Genomic DNA, 10,320 nt, shown 5'->3' on the forward strand with positions numbered 1-10,320 from the left:
GGATTCTTTTATATTTTCATCGTAAATTCGACTTCTTTGACAGAAACAGAGTTTCTACAAGGAAAATGACACTTAATTCTATGTGCTATTTTATTTTAATTACAATTTTGAGGAAAATATTATCTAAAATATGATGCAGTATTCCATGTATTAAAATATATGGTATTTTATTGTTAGGAAATTATAATTTTTTCTTAGCCTTTAAAAAGAAATGCTATGAATTGTTTGGTATTTTAATTATGCATATTTGGAAAAAAGTACATTTATTTTATTGAATTGATAGGAGAAAAAGTTACTTATTAATTAATATGTTTTCATGATTCAAAACTAGAAAAATACAAGTAATAATATTCTTGTTTGCTGCTTGTAATGTAACGTCATTATACATTGGTGACAGAGAATAAAATATGCCTACTCAAGAGTACAAGAGAATCATCTTCCATTTCTATTTCTAATACGGATCTTTCTATAGTTATGTTATAGTCTTAAACAAAGTTATGTTATGCACTATAATATACGGAATAGTAGTCATAGTATAATCTGTATATGCATCTGGAACTCTGGAAGTAGTTGCATCCTGCACAACTAATCCTTTTCCCAGAAGCAACTAAGACCGAGGCGCGTGTATATACTTCATACTTTCATAAAGAATATACTTCATTACTGCTAGAGATATGAGATATAACCAATATTTTTATTTATTTTTTTGAAAGCATGAGATATAACCAATATCGGAAAATAAATTGATTATATCTCATATCTCTAATAATTACTCCGTCCTTTAATGTGATTAAGAACATCCAAGAACCTACTTGTGTTTGCTCTGGGCTACATTACTCTGAACCTGTTCAAATACATACAAATTGAAACGACACCCAAAATTATCTACTGAATGACTAGACAGAAAAGCTTTTCAGTTTCTAAATATCAGCAAGAAGGAAAAAAAAAATAAAATAACACTTTTTTAAAATGTACTGTAGTAATATAGCAGAATATTTACAGTATTTTGTTTTTGAAAAAACTGCGTTCAACCAACACCACATGTTTCTAAAAAAAGTAACAGAGATTCGGTTGGAAATCCAAAAAGACCAAACATATCAATTCATCATATCAAGCAACAATAGAAGCATACAAAAATAAAGAAATGTTCCATCACAAACCAACCACAATAAGAGACTTCTCAATTTCATTATGGTGAGTTACTTTGCAACAAATTCTAATTTTTCTAACCATGGAAAATGACTGCTCTGATAAATCGGAGAAATATAAATAAAGAATATGACTGCTCCGAGAATCAGATCAGAATAAATAAATATAATGACGAAAATTGGAGACAGTGTTAAGTAGCTATTATGTACACAGTATAGATTATTGACAAGAACGACTATTATGTACAAATCCAATGTGAAGGAAACCGCCCAACACCACAATATTAACAAAGTTCCAGGCCCTGGAATAATCACAATGTCATGTCTTAGTCCTCTACAGATATCACGGTAAATATAAACACGAACTTATCACACACCTTGAGAATAAAAGAATAGCCGCATCCTGTAGAAGATTAAGGAAACTGGTTTAGTGTCGTCCAATATAAAACATAGCTGAAATACAGGAAAAGAAAAATAGAGACAATAATATTGCTAATTTCCTTTTACCCTCTCCCCACTCCCTAAAAAAAGAAAAAATCCTTTCACTGCTTCCAAACCATCATTGCACGGCCTTTAGCCCTTCACATCTCATAAGCTATTTATGTCATTTTGATTTCGACACTGGATGTTTCTATTCAGTAATTGTCAAAACTTGGAAAAATATGCAATCTCTTCACAAAAGTGTAACAACCACTAATATCCTTACCTCAATCAAACTCTCAAATCTTTGCCTTCAAACTGATTCTCCATTTTCAAGGCTTCGCTGTAATTTATTTACAAGCTTGGGATGAGTCATCCATTTTCAAGTGCTCTCTATCTCTATTATTTACAGACTGAAGCTCAGATGACTTTCGTTTAGGGCTGTCATTAGTATTTACATAGCCCATTGCTGCATCTGCAGGCTTCAATATACCATACTTGTTTTCTCCAACACCGCGATGGTTTTCAACACCATTTTCAGTCAACCCCAAAGCATAAGGCCTAACCCCATTTAGAATATTCCCATTTTGAGGCAGCTGCCCTGCTTCAATCTTGCTATCTGCAGCAGAAACTCTGAACAAAGAAGCGCTAATTAGAACATGTGAGAAAGATTATACCTAAAAGACACAAAGCAAGAAAATAAAAAATTATTATAACACGTGAGCAACATGAACATCAGATGCTTTCTCTCTTATATCATCAGGACATCAGGTATGGTAGTTCATTGGAATCTTAGTCTATACATTAGATTAATTCCCCCACCAGTCCATTAACAGACAGCATCACAGAATTGTAACATAGAAACTTGCAAAAATAGACATGCTAACGCAAAGTCAATAATACAATTAGCAACATTAAATTCCTGCCTTCCAATAGAGAAAATACAGAGACAGGGAGATTACCTTGCCAGTTGAGTTTTGGGATTATCCAGATAATCAAAAACAGGAATCAAATTCTTGGACCTAGATTCGATCGTGCGTAGAGGAATGTTTTCAATCTCCATTTCCCCTCCAGCATTTTCATTGTCTATCTTAATGGCATCATCCATCATTGATTGAAAGTAAATCTGTAACAATTAGATGAAATGCGTAAGACATCTCATCTGTACAAAATTCTCATTATGAGTATAGATAGATGCCATAAAATACCTGAGATTTTGCCCAAAGTGGGACCTGCTGATCATGCATCTGCAGTTCAGCTTCGGAAATGTAAAGTTGATTTCTTTCTTCAACACTTAGCTTTGATCTAGTACCATATTCATTTCTAGTCCCTTCGCTATGTATTTTAGAGGACTCTGATATACCATTTTCACCATAGATATCAAAGTTCTCTTCTCTTTCCCTTCGTTTCTGACAAATATTCCATTTCTGAGTAGGCTCGACCATTAATTTTGAATCATTGCCTGGAGCCGATCCATAGGCAAAATTAACTCCAGAAACAGCAGCTAATGCATCTTGCGCAAGAGGAACTCGAAGTGCATATTGTATCAAACTACCAGAAGGAGAGAAAACCAGCATGTGGTACTTAGACTTCATAGCAAATTCATTAAGATGCATGTCATTGCCTCGGCATAGATGGAAAGCAGCAGCAACAGCACCAGATAGAGAACTATTCTTGCCTGTTGCAACAGCTGCAGCACCATTAACAGTGCCTTTCCAACCATTATTTCCATTTCTTATCCTGCTAACAACAGACAGGGTTATAGGTGGACCAGATGCAAAAAGATTGTTCTGATTTAACATTAAACCAGCAGGTTGAGGTTGCCATGGAACAACTGTACTGCTTGCAACACTAAATCCATTACTTTCAACATTAGTATCTGCAAATTGAAGATCCACAGTACCACCAAAAGGGGAGATAGCAAAGAGATGGTTTGTGCCCCTAGATGAACTTATCATGATCCAGCGGCTGTCATCACTGAAAGTTATATCCTGTATAACCTACAAAAAAGGAGAAGTGGAGTATAATCATCAGCAAGGAAGACACTTTGGCAAGAAGGGCTAGTGAGCAATGATAGAATAGTAGCCTCACCGCATTGGTAAGGCCGCGCTGCAGTCTGTAAAGATGAACATAGGATCCATAGGCATCCGATGCAGGATGTCCAGGCATAATGCGGAAAACATTGATGTTATGGCCTTGAACTGAAGCTGTCACCAACAAAGTCCCACTGGGATCAAAACATAATGAAGCAATAGGGCTTTTGTGTGCTCTAAACTGAGTGATCACATTTTTACTGACGACATCTTTAACAATGACCTGAAGAAAAAATGGGTTTAAACTATTATATAGCACAATGATCCAAATGATTACAAACCAAACATGCCCATAAATATCAATGAAGAATGATGAAACATATGAGTCAGCCAGCCAAGAAACATTTTATAATTGGAATCAGATTGAAGAAACAAAACATAAATAAAAACAAAAACACAAAGACAAAGACTAGCAATCTCAATAACCAATCCCAATTTCAAGGAGATTTTAAAAGCAAATTTGCAATGCAGAAATATAAAATCAAGACAAGCAATTATGACGGTGAAATATACATACCATTCCAACACTATCTACGTCAGGCAGGTGACCATTATGCCCATTAACAGCGCCATTGACTTTGCTTCCAGTAACTCCAGATTGAACTGAGTGATTAGAATCAGGCAATAGCTCAGAGCAATAACGAGACAGCTTTTTATAACCCATATCCCCCAGTGTCACAATTCCTGCAGCCAGATGCTTACTGGAGTCCACTGCATATTGAGCCACACGATTACCATTTGATTCTGAACTGGAAAAAGTTGCTGAAGGTGTAAGATGCTGTGGACTGACACGACCTGCAGTTGAAACATCTATTGGATTACCACTGTACGCCAGCCACCTAGGACCCAATGCAAGTGGACCATATCCTATGCCACCAGAACCAGGGCAGCCAGTCACAACAGGATTTGTAAGGATGGTATATTCCCTCTCCAAGGTAGCAGCATTAAAACAGTGCACCTAAAATTATAGAATATTATCTTCTGCACTAACTTCTACAAAACTAAGAAAAATCTCAAAATATAAGACATAATTACCTGAGCTGCCTGCGAAACAGCTACGACCCGAGGACTGCACCTAACAGAATAAACAGCTGATCTAAACTTTAAACTATGTACATAAGACTGGGAAGTTAATGAATAAAATCGAATACTAGAAGGGCCATAGAGGCCATTCCCAGGAACACTGCCATTGGAAATGCTTCCATTGCACGGAGCAATTTTCCCATCCAGAAGACGAGATCCATCTGTATACACTACCAGCAGAGGACGACTGTCAGAAAATTTATCTTCAGATGCCATAGTTGGCAATGGTTTTGGCAGCATTTGCAAAAATGAAACAGGACCATCATGTTTGGACACCAAGTCATGAACATTGTGAGCTTCCTCCACATCCCATACCTGAAAACCAGATCGATAACCCAACAGCAGAACCTGCCGTACATTGTCTCCCTCAAATTCCAACTTGTCAAACCCAGCCCAAAGCACCTTCATTTGGGTAAACATTAATCAAGTTACTACAAGAATTCAGATAACAAACCACAAGCAGGTAGATGTAGTGATGTTTAAGAGATTCTTGATTGAAAGACACATTAGTATGATATACATTTACAATGGGGGAGGAAGAAATGAAGAAAACATCTTGATATCCTAAACCTCTTATATGAAATGTGTACAGCCATGTTGCGTAAAGAGACAACTAACAATGTTAGAATAATGGCTCAATTCATCCACTACCTCCATCCCATAATAATTAACACAGTCAAACTTGGTACATGCCAATGCACTAGTGTTTTTTTTTTTTTTTTTTTTTTTTTTTTTTTTTTTTGGAAATACATGCACTAGTTTGATTTAGATATATATAATTAAATACGAAGCATTAGAATTAAGAAAAAAAAATTAAAAGTTAATATTATCAAACATTATATTTTATGAAACTTTATACCTATTAAACAACACATTTTATGATAAAATTTGTTCTCATACGTTACTAAAAACTATTGTCAAAGTTAGTATATAAATAATGAAAAACATGTCAAATGTGTAAATTATTCTTGAACAGGGGAGTGTTCTCTAGCAATCAGGAAACATAATGAATGGTTAAAAAATATCTATTCTGCAGAAATTATGTTTAATACAGAAAGTGCAAGAGATAGAAGAAGGAAAAAAAAATAGTAAGCAAAACAATCACAAGATGATTACCACATGCACACAATGAAACAGCGCCCCATATGAAACCTAGTGACACAGATTTGAGGTCTAAAGGCCCAACAATAAAATTAGTTAAAGGAAAATTGTATGTATATGATATTGTGTAAAACACTCCAAAAAGTCCAAATAATGTCTCAACCGAAGAAAATGGATCCGGCTCATGTCATAACACATTTAGGAGATATACGCAGAAAGTCTGCCAATGCTTAATAGAGATAAAAAAAAAAAAAAAAGTGGGACTCAATTTCTAAAGTCAATTGCAAGACTTGCAAAAAGATAATAGGTGGATCTAAGGATTGATATGATGGACAAAGAGCGACCTTTAACTCAAAGTTAATGTCTAACAAAATAAGGGCAGCATAATAAAGAGAAAGAGAGAGTGCATGAATGAGTGAAAAATATACAAATAACAAAATTTAAACAAAATATCAGGGCAGCATAATAAAGAGAAAAGAGGGCGCATGAATTGAGTGAAAAATATACAAATAACAAAATTTAAAAGCCATCAGGTCCAGCATGTCCATCAACAACCCACTCATTTAAGCGTTCCAAGAAAAAAAAAATCATTAAACTCTTATTCAACCCCTTCAGAGTGATTCAATTCAAGCTAAAAGCACCTTTAAACTTTTGCTAAAAAAACACTAATCACTGCCTCCAGCTGCAAAGGGCTAAGCAGCTGATCAAGGGCCTTAGGGGTAGTGAATCTGGGGCAACGAAAAATGACAAGTCAATGGGAAAGGATAAGGGAAAGGGAAAAGAAAGAAGAGGTTTTTTTTTTTTTTTTTGGGTGGGGGGGGGGGGGGGGGATTCTTTCTTTCTTCATTATTTTATTTTAAAAAATGAAGTTTTTTTCATTTATAGAATTTTTATTATTGATTCTTAATTTCTGACAGAATATACGTGGAGACTCAATGAAGATGGAATATTTGCAATCCGCCTCCGGCAACACCATAATACCCATGTCATTATCTATAAATGACCCCGAGTTTGTATCTTGGATGGCAAACTCCCAAGGTTCATACGAAGTACTCCGTATCATATACCACACATAGTTGAAACTTCATACTCCCTAACATACAACGAAAAACATAGTCATCCGGGATCTTGATAAATGTTATCAATGATTTCAAAAACTTTAAATAAATTTTGATGATACGGAATAGGAGATATTGACAATTAAAGCAGTGCATTGAAAAGTGTGAAAAAGCAAATGGGTATATCAAAAGAAAACAGAGGGAGTATTATTATAGCAAATTTCCTCTTCCGTGAGATAAAGGGGCCCCATAATTGTTTCTACAAGAAAGTAGAAGAACAAGGAGTTAATTAAATTTTCAATAAATGAGAGGGATCTCGACCATCCCCGAGACAAAAATATAAGGAATTATGGAGCCGTTGGCTCCTTTACATGTATATATAATGTGTACAAGTCTTTAATAATCCATTATGTATTGAACTCTCGTAATACACATGTTCTTATCGCACACATCTCAACCCTAGCCCTAGCCCTAGCCCTAGCCCTAGCCCTAGCCATATGAAGAGTTTGAAACCCCAAAGGGCATTTTCACCACTTCATATAGGATAAGAATCTACATAAAAGAAAAGTGCGGAAACAAAACCCAGCAAAATATGATAATAATTCCCATGAACTAAGTAGAAATAGTTATTCGCCATCAAGCCTCTAGAGAGTCTAAGGGTATCAAGAACATACAAAGTCCATGAAGTCCTATTCTACACAAGTCAATCCTTCATTGCATACATTATTTCTTTAATGCATCTACCTAAATAACATAAGCAAAGATATTTTCATCAACCACCGTATTCATAATCATAGACAATTACTACGTAAACATAATGCCTATGTTTTTACACATCAGAGATCCACAATATAAGTCTCCAACGGAAAAATCTTTGGAGACAGCTCCACCAATTATTGTACCAACATTTCTCCCATTGAGGCATGAGTGATAACCAAATACCAGTAATTTAACAGAAATTATTTCAATCACCATGCTATGAACCAATAGTGTGGCAATTGCTTGCTAGAAAGGTTAGCGAGCAGAAATGACCTCAAGCATCACACAGAAAGTGAAAAGCTCTGCTCCAAATACTTGTCTTCAAAAGTAAAATAAAGGTACAAAAGACTAAAAGAGTATTGTAACATAAATCATTAAATAATCACTGACTGGTTTTACATTTGAAATCCAACTTAAAAGACTAAGTAAGCCTAACTAGTGTTACTGTTTTAAGAACTTATTCATACTCAACCACCATAGACTTTCAGTCAAGCAAATTAGCAACTATGCAACTCCAAATGCACCATCCCATTTATCAGCAGACTACATCACACAGTTAACAAAAAAGGCTAAAGTTTGGACAGTCCTCAAAAGTACTCCGAGTGACAGAATCTTGTATCCAACTATCCATTGCCACAAACCAACCATCCAATAATACAATCCCATAATATTATGTTGCTAAATTAGACCTATGGAACCTTGTTCTTCAACTTACGACAGCAGCCACCAAAAAGCACTAAATGGATCCATTTATATTACCATTAACCAAACGATTACTCACTTGACAAGCATGTAGTACCACCATGAATAACAGCCCCAATAAAATGGTTCCACTCAAAAACAACAAACCGTTGCATACCCTACAACCCATCAAATTGATATGCTGGCATGCTGCAAAACACAAAAGCAGCAGCAGATTGTGTAATCCAGTTATAGCTGTTAGTAAAGTATCTTTCACTCTTTCAGCCCCAAGTCTAGTCAAGTTGAAAATATGATTCTAAGTTTCTAACTCCAATTATCCAAGTCTGGCCTTATATCACTAAAATTAGACAAAAAACCTCGTCAATGCAACAAGAACACAGCTTTCAACCACAATTCATTACCATCTTCTTCTCATAATTCACAGAACATGAAGACTAACAGAAACATCCCGATTTATCATATACTCTTGTTTCAATTGCCCTATACACATTGATGATTGAACTAAATTCCAAAACACAACAGATATGCATTACTTTCAACTGATGGTATAATTTTCAAGCAATAACTATAAAATGAATCATAATTTCAAATTGCAAGTTACAGCATAAAACCCGGGCACACTGAAACATGTACCTGATCATGGCGAGCATCATCATCTCTATCCACCACAATCGACGAAGCCGCTGACCGGACAGTGGACGCAACGGTTGAAGCACCGGACGATACGATCCTCAGATAACTCGAAAGCGCCCGGAACGAGCTCGGGATGATCCCATTGGGCCGGCCCGATGAAGAAGCAGCAGCTGCCACTCCTCCACGAGCTTTTTTCCCTTCATTCCTCATCAACCAGCCCTCTCAGTAAAAGAGGAGACAGAGCAACGCCCAGAAGTAATATGATTATAAATTGGGGATGATTTCCTCCAGATTAATTCAAAAGTTCATGTTCTTGCCTAATTTTGAAGCCCAGAAAAATTCACAAATTCCCCATTTTTGGAAAACCCAGCAATTTTTGAAAAATTAACCAAACCCTAATCAATCAAACCAAGCACAATTTTCATAAAAACACTGAAATTGATGGATTGAAAAAGAAGTTATTATTTGACAAAAAAACAAAGAAATGAAGAGATTATTCGAAGTAATATGAACAAATTTACAATATTTACGATTGAAAAAAGAAAGAGACAAATCAATCAATTAAAACCTTTAAAAAAAAACTGAAAATTAAGAAAAATGAAGTAGTTTACAATCGAATCATACTAAAAACAAAGTTCGATCATAATTTAAGTAGAAAAGATAGATTAGGGTTCTTTGCCCCTTTGGTTGGAGAAGATGAGTTTCCGTACAGAAGAAGGTTCCAGAGAGAGAAAGTGAAAGTTGAATTAGTTTTAATTTTATGTGTGATGATCGGATAATAATGCAAAGAAAGAGGAAATTTAGGGAAAGTGGGGGAAATTAATTAGAGTTGAAATTAAAAGATGGAAGTTTTTTTTTTTTATTTGAGGATTTTTTTGAATTATAAGAGACTCAATGTTTACCGTTTACGTCTCTTGCTATACCTCATTACCACTAATCAAGTAATCAATGAATAGGGGATTAGGGGGAATATAAAATATGGTGTGTGGAGGGAGGAAAACTTGCCCGCACGCTCTTGGTCTCCAAGGTCAACGTGGCTACCGACCTACCGCCTCGGCTCTTCCTCGACATCCACCATCGTCGTCTGTCTTATGGAAGAAAATTAGGAACGGCATGAATTCTATTAAATTGGTTTTTGTATATACAATGTGCATGTTTGAACATTAATTAATATCTTCGACGATATATTTCATATCACTGACATTATGAAAAGTTGAAATTTCAAAAATTGATAATTTGATATTGATCGATACAAATCTAATAAGATTCTTCTTACCAAAGTATTAAATTTGATCAACTAAATACGATCAACGTTATTTCACA

The 10,320-nt window shown here is 35.3% G+C and overlaps 1 protein-coding gene across 1 annotated transcript; it reads right to left on the minus strand.

The window, feature by feature from the left end:
• Nucleotides 1-1,272: 1,272 nt before the first annotated feature.
• LOC145629349 (autophagy-related protein 18f-like) lies at nt 1,273-9,953 on the minus strand. Its single transcript, XM_081681925.1, has 8 exons — nt 8,998-9,953; nt 4,697-5,146; nt 4,179-4,619; nt 3,660-3,884; nt 2,777-3,568; nt 2,531-2,694; nt 1,855-2,201; nt 1,273-1,551 (listed from the first exon to the last, which is right to left on the minus strand). The coding sequence occupies exons 1-7, from the start codon at nt 9,205-9,207 to the stop codon at nt 1,919-1,921; spliced, it is 2,565 nt and encodes an 854-aa protein (XP_081538051.1). The 5' UTR covers nt 9,208-9,953; the 3' UTR covers nt 1,273-1,551; nt 1,855-1,918.
• Nucleotides 9,954-10,320: the final 367 nt, after the last annotated feature.

Source organism: Chenopodium album, chromosome 4 (assembly GCF_948465745.1).
Source record: "Chenopodium album chromosome 4, dcCheAlbu1.1, whole genome shotgun sequence".
Taxonomy (NCBI): Eukaryota; Viridiplantae; Streptophyta; class Magnoliopsida; order Caryophyllales; family Amaranthaceae; genus Chenopodium; species Chenopodium album.